General features: G+C 40.6%; 1 protein-coding gene across 1 annotated transcript; it reads right to left on the bottom strand.

Moving 5' to 3' along the window:
* Positions 1 to 1,605: 1,605 nt before the first annotated feature.
* On the bottom strand, positions 1,606 to 23,673 carry DSE (dermatan sulfate epimerase). Its single transcript, XM_009577507.1, has 5 exons — positions 23,258 to 23,673; positions 11,534 to 11,787; positions 7,645 to 7,884; positions 5,929 to 6,136; positions 1,606 to 3,928 (listed from the first exon to the last, which is right to left on the bottom strand). Exons 1-5 carry the CDS (start codon positions 23,671 to 23,673, stop codon positions 2,167 to 2,169), a joined length of 2,880 nt encoding a protein of 959 aa, XP_009575802.1. The 3' UTR covers positions 1,606 to 2,166.
* Between the last annotated feature and the right edge of the window lie 3,178 nt (positions 23,674 to 26,851).

Below are 26,851 nucleotides of genomic sequence, written 5' to 3' on the forward strand. Positions count from 1 at the left end.
AAAGCACAGGTTTGCCTATAAGGCATAATGACTCCCTGAATTACCCTGGGGCAATTTTATGGCACCAGCTCCCAGTGGAGGGATGTGCCAGGCCATACAACTAAATTGCAACAGTACCTGCATCTTGATTTTTCAGTGTTTCAGGGCTAATAATAGTATCACCCAATACTGAAAAACTAACCAACAGTGTCTTTGATACTGAACATAACCCAACAGTTATTTCTGCGTGTCTTCAGGTCATCACAGTGCAAAGGCAGAAATAAGGAGATTTCCAGTGATACACAGCCTGTCACAATCTAGTCATACTTTCAGCAGGCACCACTACCAACATGGAGCTATACTGGGCAATGCTCCACAAGCTGAGCTCCCTTCACCTTAAGCAATTAAGTGGGTGATTTGAAATAGGTGATTAAGCACCCTACATGCCTTTTGCAATTTGGGAAATGGGAAAGGTTATGTCTTGAAGGTGTTTCAAGGTCTTAGGTGGACCGAGTAGCTATCTGAAAGCTCTCTTTCTCCACTGACTATGCATGGATCAGAAATTACCTGGAGTCCTAAATTTTTGCTCAGACTAAATGTACCAAATTTCATGGGATAAATCCAGGCATCGGAGACTGTAGTAGGGCTTATGCACGTGAATACAGTGCTCAGAACTGGCTTAGTTGCTGGAACCTAGTGAAAATACTTTGATCTGTTCACTGAAGATGAAGACAAGGAAAGCTCATTGCATTTCAACACACAGACTCGCAGAAGGCTTAACAGCAGCAACGTACACAGCAGATACCTAAATGGGTGCAAGGAAGAGGAAACAAAGGTTTGTGGTTTGAACAAAGTGCTGATGAACATCATTACTGTAATTATCGGGAAAAATATTTTAATGAAAGAAAAACAACTTTTCCACAGAGACAATTACAATGTTTTTATTTAGCAAATGTACTGGAAGAATTGTTTTTCTGTAAAGACATAGAGATATGCCCCAATTCTGCAGAGTTTTCATTCTCTCGAATAGCTACGATTTTTTGAAATCAGTTTAATGAACAGAAGGGGATATATGTGGAGACGTCAAACTTATTTTTGTCATAAACCACATGATTCCATTTACCACTAATCCCCAAATAATTGACCCAGGGCCACCAAGAGCTTGCAGAACCCTTGCTGGTGCTTTATAGGGAACAGGCTGTTCACAGAATTTTAACTGTCCTCTGTTTCTAGCCATGTGAACAGAAAAAAGACATTAAATACTTCCTTAATACCTCTTTTTCCATATTGGCAGTTGCTGAGGTTACCACAGGATCGCTTTGGTTTTTGTTTGTATTTTTACAATTGCATATGGAAGGGCAGTGATCTAGGACATTACTTCCCTACTAAGATGTGCTTCAAACTATAGAAAACTTTTGTGAAACCCTGCCTTGTAAAATTGAGAACAGACCCTACAGCATTCATCCTTCTACAGTCTACACTTGACTGAAAGATAAAGGTTTTTTTTTCCTGAGAATTGTGTTCCTTTGAGTTAGCCCCGCATTTGCCTTCTGCTACTGCCTACTAGGCGTTGTGCCTCTTGCTTGGCAAGTACTGACACGATTGCCATTTCCCGCTGTGCCAGATTGTAAAGCACGGAAGAGATGACATGATGTAAGGGTCTGCAATAATTATACAGGAGTGTCCCATGTTGAAGCATTCTTTGGTTTGGCAGAGAGAAATGCAGTCTACTGCTAAGATCTGCTTTGCATACTTGTGTTTGAATGTCCTTTTCTTAAGAGAATGTCCTGAGACATCCATAGCAGCCTGAAACGAAAACTCACTAAATGCAAACCCAATTCTGTATAAAAAAGCAAGCCCTTCGAAACAAATCTATTAAGAGGGCTCTTCTCACCAAAAAATTAATTACAACTTTACATTACTGAACTCTGATGAACAAAGCGTAACATTCCCTCAGATGTGAGACCCAACTCAAAACACAAAGGAGGAGTACTTATTAAGTACTTTGTTTTCTGAGATATTCATTGCTTGCCCTATTCTTCCATCCCTTCTGGTCTGAAACCAATCTCTCCCCAGCTGTTTTTGGAATGTTTCAGAAAAAAGAAGATAAACTTTGGCCCTATTAGGGTTAATGCTTTTGCATAGACATATATGACCATAAACTGGTCGACTAGTAGAGGTCTTCTGCTAACATTGTGACTGAGAACAGGAAGAATACAGCCACAATAATATACAGCTGTCTACTAAAAGTATTGCATACAGGCATCTTTGGCCATGCAGTCTCTTGGCCTTCTGAAAATACGTCAGCTGCATTGCTAACATGACAAAAAAAATCGCGATGTTGAGAATTAGAAAGAGGCGGGTATAAGAAGCCGATATTGATGGGGCACTACTTCGAGCAGTTGTCACCATCTGTGCCAGCCCTGATCGGCCTTTGATTGACACCCCAGTTTTGTGCTTCACATAAGTGATATCTGCAAAATCCAGAAGATCTTTCATTTCCTCGTCTTCATCTACAGGCAACTCTTTTTGTGCTTGAGTCTGTGCCTTTTGTCGCACTTTTCTTTCATTTACCTCAATTTGTGCAAAAATGTCAGGAACGGCATCCACAAATTTGTAGCCTTTGGCTACCTTTCTGTTTTTCTTTGCTCTGCCGTGCTGCTGCTGCTGCCTCTGTGAGATCGCAAATATCCTGTCAATGGCCTCCTCTGTCTGTCTCTTATCTGAAAACCTCAGCAGGCGCTCAGCAGTCTTCCTAAAGCTAGCCGTGTTGCGTACACGAGACAAGATCTGCTTCTCAAGCTGCTGGAAAACCGGCTTAAAACGCTGCAGGTTCCTCTCCACAATCTCTAGGTAGTCCTTCACTTCTGGCACTGCGGAGCTCCTAATGGCGGAGGCTCGGTCAAAGACAATTTTCTGGCGGTCTGCAATAACCTGTGCAAAGGCAGAGCGGGACCCGTCCTCAGCGGGCCACAGGTACAGCGCGTAGGCGTGCTCGCTGGTGGTAACGAAAACATCCAGCTGCGGAGAATCTCCACGGACGGTGAAGCTCTGCACGTCGACTGAGGGCCCAATGAAAAGGTAAATGGCCCTCGTGACGGGGTGCCGCAGGAGGGTCGTTACATTCACGTAGTTCGTTCCATTGTACGGGTAGCCCCGGGGGTACATCCTTGAGGCGATGGTAGCTTTCTCGCTGTGGCCGGTGTCATCCATCCAGTACATCTTATATATCCCGTCACGGTGCCTAATAAAGGCCCCGTGGACATCATCAACAACTGTTTCTTCAAAAGGCACGTCCACATTGTGGAAGAAACTGGTTGCTGCCTCCAGGGGGCTGTCATCTTCTAGATGGATTTGGTCCACTAGCAAGAGAAGCTGGGGATGGAGAAGGATGAGGTTTCTTTGCCATTTTCTCAGCTTCAGTTTAGGATTGTATGCACCCACTCCTTCTCCCCTGATAAAAACCACCCCACTTCTCTCCATGGCGGCAACCACTCGTCCCTGACAGTCACCAGCCAAGTCATGTTTATATTTAAGCCACTTTGAGGAACAGTCTTCTGTAATCTGCCCTTCCCATGGGGAGAAGCAGCTCTTGGACACGGCAGGGGAAAACATCAACACATTATTAAAAAAAGTATATTTTGGCCCATACAGAGCTTCTGTTACGAAAGGTACGCCGTTGGGAGCAAAAGTAAAGGAGTTCTGGTCCGGGTGTTCATGGCCAGCATTAAAGTTCCTCCACCCCTTGATCCACTCTTTGTACTTGTTCTTATGAACAATATCATATATTGCACGTCCTCCCAGCTTTCCTGACTTGAAGGAAAGGAAAGGCCTGTTGATTTCAGCCGGCAAAGCACTTCCATAGGTTACCACTCCCCAGTCCTCAAAATAATGCAGCTTAGGAACCCCGTAGTCTGGCGGAGGTACGGAGCGCAAACTTGCATCATACCTGCCAAAAAGACGAGGAAAATGGGTTTAAAAATCACTTGACTGATCAACACCTGTACAAAACTCAAAAAATGATTCAATATTTACATCAAGGAGCAAGCTAACAATATAAAGCCCACACGTATGCTTCCTGAGTGAACTAATCATATAGCTGTAATGATGTTTATCATACTAATCCCTATACAAATTTGTTGTGTGCTTTTTACAGTGTAATAACTGAAAGCATTTAAAGCAAGCAATCGTTCTGCAGTCCAAAAATAAGAGTACCACTAATTTCAAACCGGCCACGTTTTGCCTTGTATCATATACTGACTGCAATACAAATCTTTAAAAAAGGCACATTAGGACCAGGCTGTCTGTTTTGTATTAGACATCAACATTTGCCCCTATTTACTGCCTACTTAACCAAGAGAAGCAGAGTATCTGTTTCCCCAAACTGATGATTAGGGAAGTCTGTAGTCTCCAAACAGAATTAGCAATAAACTAAAAACTAATGAAAAGGCATTTTAAAGGATAAATTTTTATGATTTATGTCACTTAAGTGTATGTTAGTTTCCTTCTCCAACTAGGTTGAAGAAAAATTTGCATGGCTTTCTTGTATAAATTGTAAGATATAAGACATTTGGTTTAAAAAGAGCCCTTAAGACCAGAAAAGATTACAGTGCTTATAATTTTTGTTTTATTTGATCTACAGGAGTTAAAACAAACAGAAGAAACAACGATGGAAAACCTAACCTTCTGGCATTGTTTTCAAGCAACCAAAATAAACAAAACCATCATTAAGCCCAGTAATATTTCTGTTAGACGGTTCCTCATCAGATTTATTCTCTACAGCTAACCAGGAGCCTCTGTCAGGCCCTAGACAATCACAGCTCATGTCCTGCATTCGGCTTTGGGTAATTCCAACCAGCGCCGAGAGCCTGCTCTATATAGTGGTCCTTGATGGAGATTCCCCTAAAAGCAGACCTCTTTCCTGAGGCTCTAATACAAGTGGACATGCTCATCACAAGAGCAACACTGCAGCACAGGGAAAAGGCAATTGTTGGAACATTCAGATAATTTTTTTCTTTTTTTTTTTTAAACTGAGGTGCTCTTAAAAGATTTCTTTCCCTTTGATCATCAAAAAGAATTTTCTAAGTATAAATTCCCAAGATTTCCATGGAGACGCAGGAGAAAAGAATGATGAAATGGGGTTGTAGAGGAGAGATTCTGTATTTTGGCAAATAACAAGATGAAGGGTGCTTGGAGCCTAATAAACATGCATTCTAATGTTCATATCATAAATACAAAACAATATATATTCAATATATATTCAATAATATTGCTCCGGTAAGAGAAATAGAGCTACACTGACTCCTGTACTTGTTCTCTCCCCAGACTGAGGGAATTTATATGTATATCTAAAGCCTCTTGGGTCTTTCAATTTCTTACCTTTAGCAAATTGACACACAAATTAGCAGAGCTGTAAATTACATGGAAAATAAGGATCTAGTCATCTATCACAATATTTTTTCTAAGCATAACTTGCAAATTAGTGTGCAAAAACAACTAATAGTAGTCTTACTGCTTACATTACTTTAGCTTTTAAAAGAAAGCTTATATTATTACTTACAGCTTTTTTAAAAAACCTATGCTTTAAATATTCACCTCATTAATTATTAAAGAACACAAGGGGATTAAAAACCATTAGAATAGACCAAATAAACGGAAGAATACATGCAGGCAAATTTTCAGTCCTTTTGGAACTGCTTGTATTCTATAAAAGCAATAGACAATGGAAGGAAAACACAAAAGCAGATGTAGGACAAGACCAAGGTGTTCCCTGTAGCAACACACACTATGCATCTATAGTGAAGAAGTTCTTCTGAGCCTAATGACTCTCCGGGTCGCACGTGGCCAGCCTGATCTCTGCTTCTACAGTACAAATCTGAGGACAATGAATTATCACTAACAGCAAACAGCTGTCAGGTTCCTTCTGAGCCCACTCATTCCCTTTCATACCAGAGAAATTCAGTGTGGAGAGTGCACCACCTCTGCCCTTTGGATGGTGTCCCCGGGCCCTCCACTACTCGGTTCCTTCTGATCTGCTCTGCCAACCAGTTCCCGCTGCCGTTGCGCATGACAAATTTGTCGAGAAACACCAGCTGGCTCTCCGGCCCGTAGAACCAGTTATAGTTGGAATCCGCGATGGCCACAGTTCTCTGAAACCCTTGGGAAAAAGTGAAAAGGAATGTAAGGAAGAACAAATAAACGTACAAAGATGCATTTGTAGAGCATGACGGTGAAGCCAAGCAGTACAAACAGACACAAACAGAAACAGCCTTTTCAGACGTTTATAGACCTACTTGTAAATGAGCCATAAACAGGGTACACAGGAGCTGTTTCCTTCTGCCGTAGCTAACTTGAATACTCACCTTTCTTCTTCGGCTATGGCCTACAGACAGTCAAAGTACTAAAAAAAATGTAAGAAGCAATGTCCCACCCACGTCCTCTCCTCACTCAAATCTGGCAAAGGTAACTTTCTCTTTACAGCTTTCACTTTCCCTATGTCAATCTAAACTCTCTAAATCAAGAAAACAGAGGTTCCCCCAAGATAAAAAAAGAAAATCAGCTTCACCCTGAAACAGCTAGCACGAGTTCACTTTGCTCTTAGGAACCGCGCTCCGGTAGATGCCCGCGGTCTCACATGGAGTCAGCGCAATTCCTTACGTGCCTGTGCTGGCACGCCAAAGCTGCGCTCAGCCCCCCGTACGTACACGGCTAGATCTGGGGTTCTTGTAGCCAATAAAGTTATCACTGTCTTTTCAACCAGGAATTTGAACAATGTAAGTTCCTAATGAATTGTCCTGCAAATAAGTAACAGAAAACCATCATCGAAAACTTGCAAGGCTGCCTGAAACTAAATCTCTTCTGAAAGCTAGAAGGAGTCAGCAATATTTATTAACTAATAACTGGTTTCGTCTTTGTACATCTCCATCTTTCAGTCACAACTAGGACTTCAAATCAGAGATGCTAAAACAGACTGTGAGAGACCAGAGAGATCCAGCAAAAGAACAGAAATATTTAAAAGTCTGCAAAATTGACCCATTGGAGACATCAGATATTTCTGTTTAATTCTCACACTGAAAAAAGAAAATGGTTCGTGTACCCCTGCACAGAGAAACCTATCATTTGAGTCAATTACACTTTCCATACGAAAAATATTTTAATAAAAATGGTATAAAAATCTATTTCAATGTTTTGTGGAAAACTGGTGATCATATAAAACTTCCCTATACTTTGTTGATACTATTATCTTGGCTTCATAATTTTCTATTCCTTTCACCTAGTACTTTAGCGTGATGATTTTTGGCAAAGGAAAAAATCAGTAAGAATCTCAAAGAATATTATTTTTCAAACAGAAAACCCCAGAAACAGGTCTGTTTCAAACTCTGAAAACCAGAAATCAAATTCTGAACTATTGCTTTTTCTCCCAAATTATGTTCCTATCTTTTGACTGGTTTTAGAAGCCAGAGTTTAACAAACAATGCTCTTTCATAAGCAGTGATAAACAAGGATGACACTGTTTCGATGGATGACGAAGGTAAAATCCAAGGAAAAGGTTATTTAAAAAAAAAACCAAGTACAAAGTTATTTAAAAATGGCCTACTTCAAGTATGAAATTTACTGCTGCTTCAAGAATTAGAAGGTTCATCTTCATTCACCCAAATGACCTACCTGGCAGGACAGTCCTGTACATAAATGCAAAGTGCTGCTTGAGCCAGGGGTGGCTGAAGTGATTGATATCAAAGTGCCTTTGAACAAGAAACATGTACTGAAACAGCGATCTGGTCGTGTAGCTGCCGTAAGCCACCCCTTCATAGAGGGAGCCATCTGTGACCTCCTGCAGCAGGACTACTGACTTTTCCATGATTGCCAACACTTGCTTGGTCCACAGGTAAGCTTCCTGAAGGTAGCCTGAAAGAAAAAGATGTTGGCAAATCTAATTACACCACCATAGGTCGTAGATTATGTCATCCGTACTCCCACAGTGGGATCCTTTACAGTAAGGAATCTGCAATCCAGAGCTCTAAAATACGACCTAGCGCTGCGGCGTCCCTGTAGTTCTAGGGTGAAAAATAAAAACTACAGTAGTTTAAAACTACATTTAAACACAGCAAAGCAAGGTGACGTGAGCAGGGAAAATCTATCAAACACCTTTTGCTAATAATGTGGGATTATGCTTTCCATCTGAAAGGGAAAATTTCCTTAATGCATTCGGGACATGCAAAAAGGGAAGAGCCACGCCAGGACTATTGTATTTAAATTAAAGCCGTATGAAAACAGACTTACGGTCCCCACTAGAGGGCTCCAATAACGCAAGTATTCTTACCAGTCATTTTTCACTGGCATGATCACCAGTGCGGTAAGGAGATCCTCAGAGTTTAAAAATACACAGAAGTTCACATTTGAGCTGCAGTTAACTGATATTCTACTAATACAATCTCTATTTTAAGACATGCTCCATTCTACTTACCTTTCCATTTTATTGTACAACCTAAAGGGTTATCCAAATCCTAAAGTTATTTTGGAAGAGCTTTGCATGGTTAATTCCAAATGCAGATTCCTCAATTCCAGAATAAAATTAATCTTCCAACTAGGTAAAGTTTCAGCCTCCACATACACAGGCCCTAAACAATTATACTTCTTGTAAAGAAAAGACTTTCAGAGACCTTACTATTTTGGTCTGCTCTACACAAATCAAGAGCTGGGAAGAGGGTACGAGAAGACCTTCTCAGGGTCTGCCTTCACCAAGGAAGCATGACAAGCTCTCACAAGCATAAGAGCCTCAGCACTGCATTTATGTATTGCAGAAGGCAGCACGTGGATCCCACCAGAGGAAAGGCTACGTGCCTTCTCTTATTTTCTTTTGGATTCACTGGCAAGAGCGGTAGGACTAAACAGAGACCAACTTCCTTGCACTTCTATGTGACAACTTAGTGTCTACCCAACTCAAAGTGTCTGGACACGGATTTAACCAGACATTTTCACCATATAGCAGAGCTCAGCTGGCATACATTACACCCCATGACGTGGTGAAGCGGTGCCGGCTGAATGAAGCGCACGTGCCAGGCTAAGCGAGTATGAGCTACATTCAAACCCGCTACTAAGACTGTTTCATGTCATTGCCACAATTACTGTATTTATGCTCAGCAGAATGATGAGCAACTCAGACTTCCTACTAGTCAAGGCTGCCAAATCCTGCTCAGTTAACAGAGAGAAAAAAAATTGCAATGTCTAAGTTAAAGAGACAACCTGAATCTAACACGCTATTTTCATCCGCTGGCTGAAGAGATAAATGTGATGGGGAAGGCCTGAGCAGGTGGTGCTACTTACTTCTACTTACTTTACTCACAGCTACTTCATTTCTCTGAAGGAGCTGGCAGCACAGCGGTCTGTCCGAATAAAATCATAAATGCTTCCACCCTTGTTTTCCCTTGTGACACTAACAGCCACAACAGCTAGCTTTTGACTACTGCACTAGCAAGAGTGCTATTTTCCATGGTCCAGCACAGTGTATTTACCATTGTAATGCATGTATGTTCTGTTTACTTAGTTCGTATCTATGCTATAACCCTATACTTGTAGTATATTAGAAGAATAATAACACATTAGAATAAAAAAGTAAGAGACTCAACACTCTGTAAGGCTACACAACAAACCAGAACAAATCTCACCTAAAATTAGCAGTATCTATATCAAATTAGGCCTTACTCAAATTTCTTTTTTGAATACCTGAACGTTTCTTTTAACTGCAAAGACTTCAGTACATGTGTGTGCCTAGAATTCATTTCAATTAGGGATACACTATTTGCAACTGCTATGCAGGGAGATACAGGGAGAATAGTATGTTTATTCCTTTTCTCCCTCCCCTTTTTTTTAATCCGTCAGAAAAAGCCTCTCACCTTGGAATGAGAATTTTTAAGATCTCTTTTTTTTTTTTTTAAATTTTAGACCGACAGAAAAACTTCATTTAAATTTTGATTTTTTAAAAATAAAGTTGCTTTATATTGAAAACAACAGAATTTTCATTTAGAAATATAGAGTCTCGATGTTTTGACCTATTTTCATTTGAAATATCAATACAAATTTTCAAATTGCTCAAGTGTTGCTGAATTTGCCTTTTTGTTTTGTTTTGTTTTTTTCAAAAAACCCTCACCAATCTTTGGTGAAAGAAATACTGCCCAACTTTATTTGTGATGTTACTGTTGTTTGGCACAAAGCATACTTACGGTCTGTACTCTAATGAAAAGCAGAGTCATCTTGCAAACTGTCAGCTTTCTGCAACAACGGAGGCTCGGGGAAGGATGGAATTATGAGGAATTTAGCAAAACCCACTGAATAAACATGATCTGAGTCTTCAATTTGTGGAAGGCGAGATAGGAGGAAAGGGAATAACTTCCACACATACTCTCGCTGCTTTTCAGCATATGCACATCAGTGAATGCACTTGCTTTGACAAACACTTAACAAAAAGATGACCCCCCCAAACACAGTAGGCATCTGAAAGCTCCAACCATGCGCAGATGTGCCTTTGCTTGGCAGGGCTGTACAGCTCGGCAATGCCATCAGCATCCAGAAACGAGATTTTCCTTGACTTGCAGCAAGTAGTTCCATTGGGCATGATGTTTTCAAAACAGTTCTAGTACATATCAAATTATCCCTTCATAAAATACTGACGCATTCTTACAAAAGCAGGAGCTGGCTCCATGACTTCCACCTCTCAGCTGAAGTACCACTGGGGTTTAAAGTCAGGATTTCTTATCTGCTCTCTCCCTCTGGCTCCGTGACCTGCATTCTCCTTTACACTGTGTATCACTCAGACAGGAGGAGCGGGATAGCCCCCAGGCAGAGCAGCCAAAAGCTACTGGTGAGGTTATTCACCTGGGAACTGGGAAGGACGGGTTTAAGTCCCTGAAGCAAAGGAGGAGATGACAGCTGGCACAGACACCTCTTGGATGAAGGTTGTGGGGTGCAAGGGCATAGTTCAGAGGGAAAAAGGTAAAGCCCTGCTCATCTCCATAGACAAGGACGCTGGAAAGAAAGGTCTTGAGCAGTGGCCTTTGGGTGGGTAAAGTTACACCTTTGCAGCTCTCTCAGGGAGACAGGGCAGAAGTGTTGGGACGAAATTCCAGGTTATCCTGTTGTCTAGCTCCCAGCTCAGAGCATGGGGTGTTTCTGACTGCTGACCTTCTCATCGCGTTGGGTAAGGAGACTAAGTGCATCGCTCTTTACTGATAATCTACCCTGAAAGACCCTGTCTGTAAACCTGGACCGGACAGACTATACACAAGGGGATTTTTAATTCTTACAAACAGCGAGGTAAGAATTTCAGAATCACTTAAATAACTGAATTTATATACACAGGTATACATGCATATATATTTTACCTTGTACATTTGCCCACAGACTTCTGTTCTATTCAGTAAATTGAATTTCTCTAAGCAGCAAAAGAGCAAACCCAATACTGCTGTACTCTCAGAAGCATTTCTATCAGTTCCTGAACTTTGCTGCGTAAGATTGATTTGATACACTTCAGAAAAACTTCCTATGGTTTAGCACATACCTTGATTCATCAGAACCAGGCTTCCAGCCAGCAGGGCCACACAGTTGGTAGGCTGGTGGTTGTGGAGGTACTGGAAGCCCCATCCACGTCTGTATGATGTTTCGTACATATATCCCGAGGCATTGGCAATTACCTCAAGAAATCTCTCCTGTTGAGTCTTGCTAAGATAGCTGAACAAGAAGTCATACGCAGTGGCAAAACCAACTAAGGAGTGAGCAAGAGGGACCTCATCCCACGGGGCATCCTTCACTAGCCTGTCAATAAAGAAAGATGCCAATTAATTGAGTTTTACCTTCTTATTTTTCTCCATTACCTTACTGTGTATTCAGAGACTTAGTGTCTCTGAAGTTAGGCAATTCATGTTGAATTTTAACACAGTAGTAAGCTACTTACCAAGTCTCTGAGACCATTTTTTTCTTTCCTAAGTATGGGCAATGTCAACCTTCAAAGGTCATTAATTTTATCAGACAGATTAAGTTGTTAAATATTTAAACAGTGCTTGCAATATTCTGGGTTTTGCTAGGAGAAACAGATATGCAGAATATTGATTGTACAGAAACGGAATCTATTTATCTGAAGCAAGATTCACATCATTTTTGTGAGAAAGTAGTATCCCGTAGTTTATACTCCTCCAAAAATCTGTAACAGCCTTTTTCTTTTCCAAAGGAGCCAAGTGTTGATAAATTCCTGAATGGTGGCCATGGGACTAAAGTTGTCTTTAAAGCAAGTATAATAGAATAACTCACTATGCTGTTTCTTCATTTTCCAAATGCATTCAAGGATAGAAGTAGAGATGATGAAATTTACTTTCATGACTTCAGTTCAAATTAACATACTTAACAGAATTAAAAAAAACAGTGTTTAACATAAAACAGAGGTAAAATGATGCCACTACTCAAAATTATTTTTTAGGAACTACCTGCTTGTATCCAATGATTACATTGAACTTAGCAAAATAGTAAATATGTACCAAGAAAATTCATAATGGAGGCAGAGGTAGTGTAGAACAAATATTTCTCTTAAATCAAGCATATATTGTGTATCAAAGACTTTAGTTTTGCAGTACTGACAGTTCTTTCAGGCCATGGTTCTACAGAAAAGGAAATGTGAAGGAATACATAGTGAAAAAAAATCTTTGATAAACTGAACAATCATCGGTTGTTTTCATGGTTGTTCTCTTCTTTCACTTTCTTTGCAATACGTTTTATTGCAGAAATGAATTTTAAATTGTTGAAATGAGAGTGTGTCCTACTGCAGTTAGTGGAAATTGTGTTGTACTCCTGAAGATGTGCACCTTCCAGCTTCAACTATTCTATTACTCTATAAATATGATTTCACCTTACTTTGTGTAAGCAGTAGTGTGAACAAAGAGATGAGAAAAAATACCAAAAGAGCAAGATTTTAAAAAAATCCTCATTGTACTATAGGACCGTTTATTTGCATTCAAAATGCATGAATGAACCATGTAGAAATTATGACCATCAGCCTAGGGTGCTGCAACTATGGTAAAACACAACATGTACAAGTGAGAAAAATTACCTTTCATTTTTATTTCAGTATATCTAACATCACTGGAAGAACTCAAATAAACTTGGCACATTCATACCTGTATGTAAGGAAAGCCTCTGTAGGCTTTTTGATTAGCTGAATTTCCAACACTTTTAAGTGCTCACTTTCTCTCAGCTTCAATCCCATCTTCTGCTGAGTGAAGTTATACATTCATTTTCCCCTTTTTAAAATGAAATCTTTATCTCACAGATTTTAAATTAAATACATGAATGCATTCAGCATTAAGCAGCAGGATTTGACCTCTTCTTTTGAACCAGGGTTTTTATTGGGCTGGATTATTTTGTTTGCACATTTTTCTTTCTTGGTTAACAGACAGAAATGACAGAAAATGGTCATGAACAATATTAAGACAGACAGCTGTAAGTATAGTAACAAATAACTGTCAAAGCATCAGGAAAAAAAGTTCTAGAAATTTACTACTCATCCTCTCCACATCCACATGCTATTCTCTGTGGTCAATGTTGGGAACACTTCTCTGTCGTTTTTTTCCTGGTTCAAACTCTAAACTTATCGGTGAAGACTTCCAGCCAGGTATAGTAAAATTTCTTACTTATGTTTTCACTTAATTGTTGTGCAAAAAATTACAGACCTGTAAGCCAAAACATTTACGTGCTTTTCCGAGACACTCATTCTTTCCGCATTTCCAGATAAACTGGAAGAAAACGTAGCTGAACTGTGCAAGCAACTCTTCTGACTCTCCAGATTTATTTGTACTGTACTACTAAGGCACAAAAATTGAAAATCTGAGTTAACTGGTTATTTGCCAATTTCAATGAATTCTCTGCATCTCTATTTCTGCTTTTTCATCTTCCTTATCATTGAAAAAGCTCTTAAAATGTTTTTAGTCCTATACGTAGAAGTAAAGTTGCATTCTATGCTGGTTATATGCAACACGCTGGCACCCTGATTGCTGTCAGAAATCCTTTGACACATGAACATACCTTTGACTAGCTATATCATGAATCCTTTTCAAAGGATTAAAAATTTCCAAAGTATTTTTAGTTTTACTTCTCACTAAACCTTTGCACATTCAGAAATCAAAGTTCAAATGGGTACAGGAAATATCACTTTAAAGGCCTCTGCCTGGAACAATTACAAAGTGATTGAGGCTAAGCTATAGATTAGGAGGGAAGAAAAGAACAATGAAAGAATTTGAGTTAATTTAAAACATTTAATTCAAAGTTCAGTATCCTTATAACAACATACAAATTGTTAAATAGAACGTGCTTAAAGCTATTTAATGATCTTTATCTGACTTCATCTTAAATGGGATTTACAGTGGAACTGATTTATTGTAACTTTCATTGTTAAGATGTATGCTAACTTTATGTTTGGTTTCAAATGCAACACTGCATCAAATTCTACAGTATAAGAGCGTATATTAGTCTCTGTGTCACCACTTCTGATAAAATAGAAAGCACTCTTCTACACGGGAAGTGCTAAATCGATCAGTTATGACTGCATTTAGGGTCAGGAAAAAAAAAACCCCTTTGTGCAAAAAAACTTGTTGGGCATCCTAAGCCTACATACTGGCACAGTTGCCCACCTCAGGTTAGACAAAGCAATTTTGTCACAACTTCCCTCAAATTGCAATTCTGTATAGTAAGTCTTGTATAGAATTTGACAGAGAAGATGCATACAAGTAATAGAGAAAATTAGAGATGACGATTTAAAGACCCTTATTTCTAAACATACAAAACCACAGTCGACATCTGTTCTTAAAATGAAGCTCTCTTGAAGTAATAACTCTTTAGCTGATATAAATCAGTGCACCTCCATTAACTGAACTTCAATGGAACCAAGCAATATACACCAAACAATGTAGAACATGATTCACAAGAGGAATGGTCAAATAGCAAGCATTAAATGCTTTTTGTATCTAAATTATGCTCTCATTTTCCAAACGGATCTCCAGTGTCAGATTTGGTAAACGCCCTGGCTGATAAACCATGGGAAGGATTGGTACCATAGGCCTGCACTGAACATATTATGTGAAAAAAGAGTTTTCAGGGCTATCTATTAACAACTCTGCTCTGAAATATTAAAGAAAAGTTGTGTGCATTTATACAAATAAAGATAGGTAAAAACATGCCAATGCTTTGCACTGGAAAACAGCTATTTTCTAAGCCTCCCAGGAGTAAAACTTAACATCAGTTAGTATGAACCTCAGCTTTGCAATTAACTGTCTGAAGACAGCAAGTAACCTTTCCCTCAATGCTGCATTAGCCTCTTTGGTCTTTTAAAGGTATCAGGTGTTACAAAAAAAGAATCCAAAGTAAATAAAAATATCTATAATGGATTCTTTAGTATAGAGCAACTACTTAGTTGCAAACATAAGCACTTTTAGCAAAGGCAACTTCAAAAAAATTCTAAAACGTATTTTAAAATAACAGCTAAACCATAAATGCGTCCCTACAGATAGTACCAAAAACCCCCATTTTTTTACACTTATATACCTATACCTGTATTTGGAAGAGGTGCCTATCTGTAAACTTGAGAAGGTTTATAAAAGAGCAAAAAGTGCTGAATGGGTTTGCTGCCTAATGATCAAACTCCATAAACATCCAAAGCCATATGCATCGTTCTGCACAAAGAACTGCTGTCTGGACAAATTCTGTGAATGGCACAGGACAAATACAGGCCTGGGGTGTTCTTTTAAGTTCTCTTCATCTGTGTCATATGGAGTATTTTTGTTACTTTATTTTAAACATTTACAGTTTGATATAAATCCTCCATGAAGAAACTGGAGAAATAAAGAGATCATGGATAACGTTGGTATTATGGATAAGTTTTCCTACATGTGTTGAGAATTTTAGCATGGTGCAACGTGGTTATCTGTTTTAGATATGCCACCTTCTACAATGAACAATTAATCTGAACAAGAAAAATTGTGGTAAACGTCTCCCATTTCTTGACAACATTCCTAATGCTACTGATGTCTCTTCTCTCAGTAGAAATGGTTTTCTATATTTTCCCCTCATTTCTCTCTACTAATAAATACTTCCTTACTGAAACCAGTATTAGCATTTCCCTAAGAAATACAAGTCAAGAGGGAAAAACCACTGCCTGCCCAGTTCAAGGCAGGATTTAAATCAAACTCTCCTGCCTAAGTGAGTTCCCTGATCATGGCCTGTGGGATGTTTAGAATCGCCTTTCCTTCACTTTGTATCCAGTTCTTAAAAACAAATCAAAGTAAATAGGAAGATAACACTCTCTAACTTGAGAAATAGAATACCCTTCCAGGCAGTGTGAGATCTGATTTCTAGCCCCTGTGTCAGTAAGTAATATGGCATCACTGCATGCAAAATGAAGCATTAAGCACATCCTGACACATATATTACACAAGTAATCCACATCCTGAAGTTTAATGCTTCGAACATTCCCATGACAAATTACTTACTGCAGAATACCTCTTGGAGGTTGAGGGCAGATGAAGCTAACGACTGAAGGAAGCATGCCAGTACTCCCTCCTCAGTACTGAACCTCTCACTCTCACCAGGTGGATGCAAAGGAAAGGAGTCAGGGCTCTTTTCTAAAGGCTTACAGGTGAAAATTAGTTCAAGGACAGCCCTCTAGTGCATTTCGATGCAATCTATCTTAGACATGGTAGCTAGCTAACAGCATGGTTGGGTTTAATGCACATTAAATGTCAAGTGTGGCTGCAAATGTGGCATGTGATGGGGTCAACTGACCTCTTGATCCTGAAATCGATTGCGTAATTGTACAGTCTTCCCAACGCCCATGGCAATGCGCCGGCACTCCGCAGACCCTTGCCATTGTTCTGACTCACTTCTGGGGGAAGGAGATAGAGCTTTAAACCTCCCGTCAGGCAAAGGAGAGAAATACTCTTGCGTGGCCAGAGAGTGTACACATACCTACCAAGGGGAATGAGACCACCAACATTTATTTTATAAACTAGACTCAATTTTCAGTATTTTTCTTACAAAGCCTCCAAAACAAAATATTTTCTTGTGCTCGAATGGAGTATTTTCTTCACTAATGGCACAATATCTTCCAATTTTTGTTTTGGAAAGAAAAAAGAAAAATCCTTGAAAAAATCTGTTTCATCCAAAACCACCTCTCAGCTTTCACCCTTTCCACATTTTTTGGTTGGCTGCCAAAACAAAAACCCCATTATCTGGACAACCTAAGCGCTCGGTCATTTGCAACAACAAAAATGTTAAGAATAAAAAACGTCCTTGAAAAATGGATGATTTAGGTTTCCGGTGTCTAAGCTAAAACATGACAAGTTTGCCCCTGTCTCTTTACCGCTGGTGTTTCAGCAGCAGCCACTCTGACATGCTCGTGTTCATTGCAGCTCAGCCCACAGGAAGACAGGCAAAGCAGTGGTTAAATGTAAACGGCTACATTCATATCAATATGGAAAAAAAGGGCAACATATAGACAACATTTTTCAGAAGTTTTAAGAGCTTACTATAAAAGTAGGGTTGTATAGCTTAGGTGTTGAGGAGGCAAGTAAAACTTTAGTCCTTCGGAAGCCTTCACCTACTTTCTATCCTCTTACTCTCTGTTTCCCCATAGGTCTATAATCATCATTCTGCCGCTTCTAAAGCTTTTTTCAGATCCTCTTCTCTCGTTTTTGGCTTTGATCAGAAGAGAGACCTTTTCACACTGGGCTTGCTCTTAGTATCAACCATGATCCTTCTGTGTTGACACATTAATAAACAAGAACTGAGCCTGTTTTAGTAGTTCTCAGTGCCATATTAAGCAGACACAGAAGTTTAGTCATGTTGTTATTTCAACCGATTACCTCTAGCTCTTGCTGTAGCAAATCTTTATACCAGGCATGCCACAAAGTGAGCTCCCTGTAGCTACCACAGAACTTCAGCACCGATTTATTTCCTAGAGATCCTATCAATGAAAAAAGAAGGTATAAAAGAAACTCTTCAAAATCCAGCTAGCCATTTAATTTCACCGTCATGCACAATTTCTATTTTTAAATGCTACAGATGAAAAAGATAAAAACAGCATGAGGGTTTGGTATTTCACTTACTAACATAATATATATTCCAGATACCAAATTCATCCTCCTACCCTTTTTTTCCTTCTTCCCTGTAGGAGACTATCTCAGCATCCCCCAAGCTTCTTTTATACGAGCAGTCTTACAAAACCCTCCTAAGTTTTCTTTGAATGTGACTGCTGGTTGATTATTGGGAGTCAAACAGATGTTCTAAATTTGTGGTGTCAGCACAGAGCCTCGCTTTATTTCAACTCGGCACATGTGAATTTATTTTAGTTATACATTTACCTACACATTTATTTATATTTATGTATTTTTACTTTGTAATCCTTATTGTTCAACACCGAGCACCATCTGGATACTAACAGCAATGGTCCTGTAGCGTGCTCCAATCCTTTTAATAAACAGGGACCAACAGAAGGCTACAGGATTGCTGGTTAATAAGAAATAGCAGAAAGGTCACAGATTTGTTATGCCGAAGCCTCCCGTTAGCTTCTCCTCACTCGCTGCTACTTCCTTGGAATGTTTGCACGTGCTCGACAGTAATTATCTCTCCTATGAAACCCACAGAGCCAGGCTTACTGTCAAATCCCACACCTTACTGCACATTGGTAACATACTTGTCTTTAAAAACAGTGCATCAACTATGTGCAAAAAAAAAAAAAAAAGTAGTACAGAAATCTCTTGTTGGGCAATAGCAAATGGGGACCTCTCTCCTGCTGTAAGAAGGGTGCAGAATTTGTGAACTACTCAGGCACTTTTTTATAAGGCGGGCTTAGTAGAGAAGAGAGTTTTTCGCTGCTTTGTCCAAAACACAGAATGTGACTGGACTTTTATTTCTGCACGACGTGTGACTCCGATTACATCACTCCGCTCAGTGCGGGAGCGGGCCGAGGCGGCATATGGAAAGAATCACGAGTACAGATCCCCTTGGCCAGAAACACACTTCTGGTGGGGAGTGCTCTAGGGGCCAGTCGGAGATAAAATGCCAGAAAACGCATCTATATCCTCTGTTCTCTGTAAAATAAGATAATACGGCTTAAATGTAAGGACAAACTTTCCCTAAGATTTTAGACAGCATCTAGATATCAAATCCCAGGAAAACCAAGCAAGTTATTTAACACCAGCTTTTAACTTTTACAGCCAAACCCATTAAAGTTCATCTATTTTTATTGAAATATTAATGCACTGTGTTTCCCTGCTCTTACTAGTCCCTAAAACACTGTCCGTTCCCATATTATTTTGGGTGATTGTTATAGTTAGCTATTAGCCATTGCCCCTTTGTTTATTTTAAAATGTAAACCTACTCCAGGATGTAGCAATTACGGATGTTCTGTTATGAGCAGCACGCCTATCAACATCGGTTGTTATGACAAACGGCTCAAGCTCTGTTAGCCGACATGAATGGGAACTCAATTAAGGGTGTACTTTATTATGTGATATAAAATGACTACTGTAATAGATGAGAAAAGACAAAAGTGCTTCATTACATGCCCCTTCCATGCATATATCAATTACCAGTAGACTTTCTCATAATTATGGTTCGATATCTCAGGATATATTTGGACTATTGAGGATTCTCGCTAATGTAAAGAAGAAATTTAAAATGTCAGTCTCCTTAATCTCCCGGCATTCTGGGACAAATAACCAGTGGCATTTTAAACTATATTTATTTTATCCAACTACTGCATACACTACCGAAATACACTTTTGTTTTCTGGTACGGCTTAAATTTTAATATCGCCACAAAAATTAGACGAAACTCATCCAACTGGATTTTTTTTTTTAAATTCTAGAGCTATTTTAGAGTCAATGCCATGTCAGCAGAAGTCAAAAGAAATCCAGATTATACTGTTGAATCAAGCTGCCAACATGGAATCTATGTGACCGCCAGATTTAACTTTCCAACACACGTTGATGAATCTGTCAGTGATAAAAAGACATTTTTCGGGCAATCTACATGGCAGTCTAGGCACCTACATTATAGAGGAAGTGAAAAGTTCCTCCGAGTTACTTATCTTACTGATACCTCTCTGGACAAGCCCTCTTTACTGATGATAAGGAGTTTTGGCAGATGAGTCTCCTAACATTCAAGGCTCCAAACCTGGGCAACATCAAAACCGCTCCTTCTTTCCACCCTCCTGATCAGAACACGTGCCCTCAAATTATTTAATACCAGTAACATTCGTAATATATCACCCAGAATGATATTTTCCCCAGGTCCGAGGGAAACTAAACATGCCTAAATGGACTGGATAACTTTTTTTTTAAATTCCATTACTGTGACACTGCCAGAACAGTTCACGTAGAGTCTTACACAGTGCTTTAGATGCCATAACATCTCAGAACACATGTTATTTTTATAAGGGTAACATGTTATTTAATAAGGGTAACATTCGTAATATATCACCCAGAATGATATTTTCCCCAGGTCCGAGGGAAACTAAACATGCCTAAATGGACTGGATAACTTTTTTTTTAAATTCCATTACTGTGACACTGCCAGAACAGTTCACGTAGAGTCTTACACAGTGCTTTAGATGCCATAACATCTAAATGCCTGCTAGTAGAGCTCAGGCCACAACTCTCCTATTTGCCATGTTTGCTCTCCTAGCCTTATCTCCGTGGAGAAGTGTGTGCAGTAACATGTTTTCTGGTAGTTTTTAGTTGAGTTTCTTAGGAAAAAGAGATTTACGTAATCTGTCTGTCCACTCCTTCAGCTTCTGAACCTGCTGACCTATTTGAGCAAAGCCAGACAGAACAGTACATGCCTCAGAGGTGTTCCATTCCTACAGTTTCCTGAAAACCACTCTTGGACAAGGGAGAGGGATCTATATTACAGCTATCACTGATGGAGCTATAGTGGGAACTCCATGTTGACAGCATTCAGCCGTAAGTTCTCAGGGGAAAAACAAAAATGGAAACCAGATCCATGTTTCTGTCGCAGCATTTGAAAAGCTGGCCAGTTGGAGGTCACACAAGGGCACCTTACCCAGCCCTATCGCCTAGGTTTCTGGTTTCCTCCTTCTGTACTTCCCCTACTAAGCACATTGCACCCGCTTCTTTTGCAAAGCAGAGAACCTAGATTAAACCTTGATTGTTTGCTGAATGACATGTCTACATCAGAAGGGAAAGATGAGAAAAGCGTGGCTTCTCTTTCAACGAGGTAATGCAAGATACTTGCTTGAGAAAAACTGTAGTCTGGGGGAGGTAAATATCATCAAAGCCAAGTGGAAATAGGGTATTTGCTCAGTTCTGACTGGCATCTGGTCAGCTGGGACAAAGGAGAGCATTATGCCAAGGGACAGAGGAACCACTCTTAATCCAGGGCAGGAATCACAGGACACAAGGAACTGAAATGAGGTTATTGAGACAATGAGTGAAACGTAGGAAACTGAGAAAGGCAGACACAAATAAGTTCCACCACTCAAAATATTACTTGCTCCTCTTTCTTATTCCATTAAAACAGATGGCCATGTAACTACGTGTTTACGCTACCCAAAGGAAGTTAAGAAAGAGAGAAGGTGTTGACTTTGGAGCAGTCCGTAGGTCCTGTTGGAGATGGTTACACATCCTTGGATTCACCTCTGTACAGCTCCATCCCTCTGCCAGTGTGCCAGGAGAAACACAGACTGCCTCTGGAGGGAAGTAAGACTGAAGCTTTGTATTGCTATGCTTCAGTGGAAGATTTGGGAAATCACCACCATCCTGTTGTGCCAATACTTTTCTTCCCAACTCCCATGTGTCCTCCCTTCTGTGACATGCAAGGAACTTAAGCCCGGTGTGTCCCTTCTCTCTCCCACCACGTTTTTTGTTCTAGTTCCTGTATTTCTGTGGCATTCACCACTTCAACACGATCCCCTTTGGTATAAGGGAACCTCAATACTGTAATGCCTTTTAAATCATGCCCACGGGGAGGATATGGATCCCAAGTTATGCTAGCTCAAATCCAGCGTAATTCCAATGACGGTCCACGGATGGATGCCGTTTATAGGGCACTCTTAACCCAAAGAAGGTAAGGAATAGTAGTTTGAGCAATGTACACTGCTTGAACAGCTAATGCTTCTTCCTGTGCTGACTTGAAACCTGACTCAGACTTCTGCTGAGCCGCTGCCACCACGGAGCTGTAGGACAGCAGCTGCGACAGAGGGGAGCGGTGCCCCATCGCAGCTCCAGCTCGCTGCCCTGGGCAGAAGCCACTGTCCCGGCAAAGCCCACATTTCCGTCCTCTGACCTCCTCACAGTGGCAGCAACCCTGGGCCACAGTCTGCAAGGTGCACCAAGCGGCAACTGCTGCCGGGGGGTAGGAGGAATGTGTCTGCCTGAGAAAAAAAAGGGAGATAAATTGCTGGTGGGTATGAAAAAGGAAGATGAGGAGAAGGAGAGAGACCTCGGGGTCCTAATTGCTAGACTCACTCGTACAGTGAGAACATTAACTTCTGTCCCCATAGAAAGAGCGTGGCACAGTGAGGACAGAGTAACCTGCGGATGACAACTCACATCCAGGTGAAGTTAATCCAGGAGGTGGTCATCAAAATGCCAGTTACTCAAGCAGTTCCAGTAAAGTAATCAGATGGACAACTATCCTTATCATGTCCTAGCATGTCTTAAGGAAAGGCCCAAGAACCATACAGCCAAGGGATGCTGCAAGTCTGAACTGAAGCTCAGACAGATGTTAGAGCAGACTGCGGAAACTCAGAAGTGTCATTTTTACCTACACCTAATGACACCTTTTTCATAGGTCCTCTTTTCCTGAATTTTTCCTAAGGAAGAACTACCTAAAAGACATGTACGAGTCTGGGAAAAAAGAGATTAAAAAAATAACACTTTTAGCACTTCTCGCCACAAATCAGATATGAAACCCTGCCTTATGATTGGGAGTGGTTTTGGATTTTTTTTTGTTTTTTACTTCACAGCAATTAGGATGGTACACAAAGGGTCATGCTCCTTCTTTCAGCGTTAATTTGCAACAGGGTAAGTCCAGTGAAGGTGAAAAGCTGTGTGTCACTGCTGGTCCAGATGAGCGTAAATGCATTCAGCAAGTTAGTCACTGTTAAAGCGAATGTTAGAACACCTGAAATAATTTAAGCAATTCACTCATCCACCCACTCCTCCAACTGCAAGCAGTTTATACAGTAAGAACAACTTAAAAAAAAAAAAAGACAAAAATCTACCAACTAGGCTGAGCCGCCATCCTCTCCATGTAATCCTTGGCCATGTTGATGGCCTCGATGTTTTCGGGGTAGAGCACACAGAACATCGCCAGGGCCCCGAGGTTGTTGCCGTAAATTTCATTCCACCGAGCGCTGAACTCCTTCGGGTCCCAGGGAGGAAGGTACTCCAGGGGATTCGACAGCATCGTTTGCACTGCCTCAATCAGACGAGCCGCGATGTGCCGGTGCGTGGTGGCGGCCTGGAGACGCAGAGCCTCGACATCCCCTTTGGCGAAGTAGAGCATGGGGTAGCTGTCGTAGTTGGCATTGACAAAAGGAACCATCGTGTCCGGGTCCTCCCTGGCGCCGTAGGCAAAGGCGAAGCAAACCGCGTGTATGAAAAACACACTTGGGGCTCCCCGTGTGTGAGTCCTCATTGTGGCATCAGATCTCCAAGTCTCAATGGCAGCCAAACCATCTTTGAAATATCCTACGGCAGACGGACGTGAAAGAAAGAGTTAGAAAATGAATCCGTGAGACACTATAATTCAGGATGCTCTCTAGGAAATACGATTCCATCTAGACTTAAAGAACCCCACGTATTGTCCAGGTGGCTTTCAAATCATCTCTGTATGACTGCTTCAGACAAAATACCTACTGAGCAATTCATCCTAAAGAAAGACCTGTACACGTTGAAGAAAGCCCCTCCCTCCCACATCCTTCCCTCTAGTAGCTGATACGAGGCGAAGGAACACACGGACAGCTCTTGTACTCCAGATTTCAAATAATTGCACCGGTGCCTAATGTGAAGCAGTGCTGACTGTACCGGCAAGCGGAGGGGGCGGGAGGGGAGGAGGAAGGGGGAGAGCCAGGGAGCTTGTGCTGGCGGCAGCCAAGCCTGCGTGCTGCCTTGGCTGATGTTAGCAGCTGGAGAGGGAAGGATGAGGAATGCTGGAGGTTTGCGCCGGGGTCATTTTATACTGCGCTTGAGGCCTCCGGTTCTGACACGTCCTCGTTTTTTTTTAAAAAAAAAAAAAAAAAAAAAGTCAGAAAGAAAAAAGAGAAAGCAGCAGAGCTTTCCTTAGAAAAACAGCTGAAATACCTTGCCTTCAGGGCACTTAGGGGTTTTGCGTTATTATTACCATTATTTTTCTAAGGGGCTCTCCATTTTACATGTGGAGATTTACTGCCAGCTACCAACAAGGCTGAACGTTGAATTAAAGCACGTATTTTCCTAGGTACATGACTTCTCAAAATGTGCTCAAATGGCAAATCTATGCAGAGGTTAAATGCAAGCATTTAAACACTGTAAGTTACTTCGTAAAAATCACCAACTATCCAGCCTGAAGTCTCAGATAAAACATGGCCAGGATCCCCCTGAGGAAAGCCAGCAAATTCCTAGAATTCTTCCGAGGGGAAAGGTTACAGAAAGCAGACCCAAGAGAGACAGTTTTATGTAAATAATGAACAGTAGTTTTCAATTATTAAAAGGAGAAGTAGACAGAAGGAAAGAAAACCTTAAAACAAATGTGAAGTGTTTTTTTCCATGGAAAACCTGTTTCATAGGATTCAGTCATAAAACCTGTAAGAAGCTGAAGTACAAAGCAACCTTTTATATCTCCCCACTGCTCCCTACCTATAGATGCCAAAATTTTCTAACAGCAAGTTAGGCTGCTAAAACCTTATTTAGAGACCCACATCCTGATTCAACAATGTCACTAATATGTGCAGAGACAATGAGACAACCTTGACTGACTGGGTCCCTCCATGACTGCTGGGTACACAGACCCTCCAGGTGCTTGCGTTCAGCTCCTGAAATTAATTTGGGAGCAAGCATCTTTGGCCAAGAAGTGCATCTTTTCTTGTGCATTCCTTGTAACTGCCTACATTTATATATTACAGTGTGTAGCATAATTGCTTTAACAGAGTGTAATGGAAGATGACATTTTCATACTATTTTAATGCATTTTGCAAGTAAGTTTTGCCCTTTTTTGGATATAAACCAATCATTACAGGACACATTACGCAGATCACAGAGTGGTTTATTTGGTAATACTTTTACTATATCTACATAGTCTCTCACCACATACACACATACAAAGAAATATGCACTGTTGTTCAAACATACTCAAGCCTACTCATATTCTCATCTATAAATAAGGAAACCATAAAACAGTATATTTTGAAAGGGAGGAGGTAAAAACCAGCCAAACCAGTACATTATGTTTGAAATACGATGTCATTTTTTTAACTGTTAAAAAGAACTGCTTTTTCATAATTAAAAAAAACACACCATAGATTTTTTAAAGCCTCTATGATCCTTTAGAACTGAGGACAGAGGAAAGAACCTAAAGAACAATCTGAAAAAAAGCAAAAATGCCTGCAACTTTTTCTCTGATGATCATACATTGAAAGAAGTTTCCTGGCTTACACAATCAGAAAAAAATCCCAGCTAGCAGTAAGGACTTCATGCATTCTTCTCCTTCTGTAAGTACTTCTGCACATCAATGAGAATTAAGCATGTACATAAATTCAGGGATGGTTTTAAGAGTTCCCTAAATTAGGGTCCTTCTGACTAGAGATTAGGGAATATACAGTACGGTTTCCCAGAACTCCTTCTTTGTAAATCTGGACACACATTTCCCAGCATTTCACCATCATCAAACACCTCCAGCGTTGTCTAAAATTCATAGTCTGTATTTTAAGAATTCAATAACCCTCCTCATTTTCTCCCCTCATGCATGTGTGCATTTAATAGAGAAGGTAAGCCCTTTTTAACCTTGTACATGAGAAGCAACCACCATACCACATTGTTTAGGCTAACAACAGCATAAGTGGAAAAGTGATCTATAGTATATTCACAGGCAGCATATTGAGAGTCAAGATCTGGAAGAAAGTCAATAGGCAGTGACAAAAACAGGACTACAAAGTCATTCTTATTTATTCCTGGTTAAGTCACACTGACACCCTTCCTATGATATGAAGACAGTAACCCACAGCAGCCACGATTTGGTAAGGCCTGTGAGCCCTGTCCCATAAATTTGCAGGGCTCAGCCTGGTGTGACTGGTGGATGGGAGGAGGCAGCTAGAAAGGAGTCCACATTCCTTTCCATGCCAACCTCTGTGGAGGCACCAGCCACAACCACGTGGAGAGAATTGCCCACGCAAGGCCCCAGGATGGCGTGACTATGGCTCAAACCCTGCTACAGAGAGTGAGGTGAGAGACAGACGTTCCACGTTTTCTCATCTGTGATGTCCTTAAAAGCAGGACCAGCAAAAGTAACAATGAAAACAATCACAAAGCTCCAAAAAGAATAAACATGTGGATATGCAATAAAAACTATCACCCAGATAGTGAGGAAATACGAACTGGATGGTTCTGGATACAGCCGTGACAAACCACCCCCTCAGGGATTTCAAATGTCAGAACTGCCTTCAACCATCACAGCACACCACCAAGCACTTCGCTGACGAGGACCAGACCTGACCACACACTTCATTGCCTTACTGACCCATCCCCGTAACTCCGTAGGGCTAATGGGCATGATCACCATTCCTCAGTTCGGTAGCTGTTTAGAAACTACACTGATTGATAAGATATATATAAAACCACTT

The sequence above is a fragment of the Fulmarus glacialis genome, unplaced genomic scaffold, assembly GCF_000690835.1.
Source record: "Fulmarus glacialis isolate BGI_N327 unplaced genomic scaffold, ASM69083v1 scaffold15855, whole genome shotgun sequence".
In the NCBI taxonomy this organism is placed as follows: domain Eukaryota; kingdom Metazoa; phylum Chordata; class Aves; order Procellariiformes; family Procellariidae; genus Fulmarus; species Fulmarus glacialis.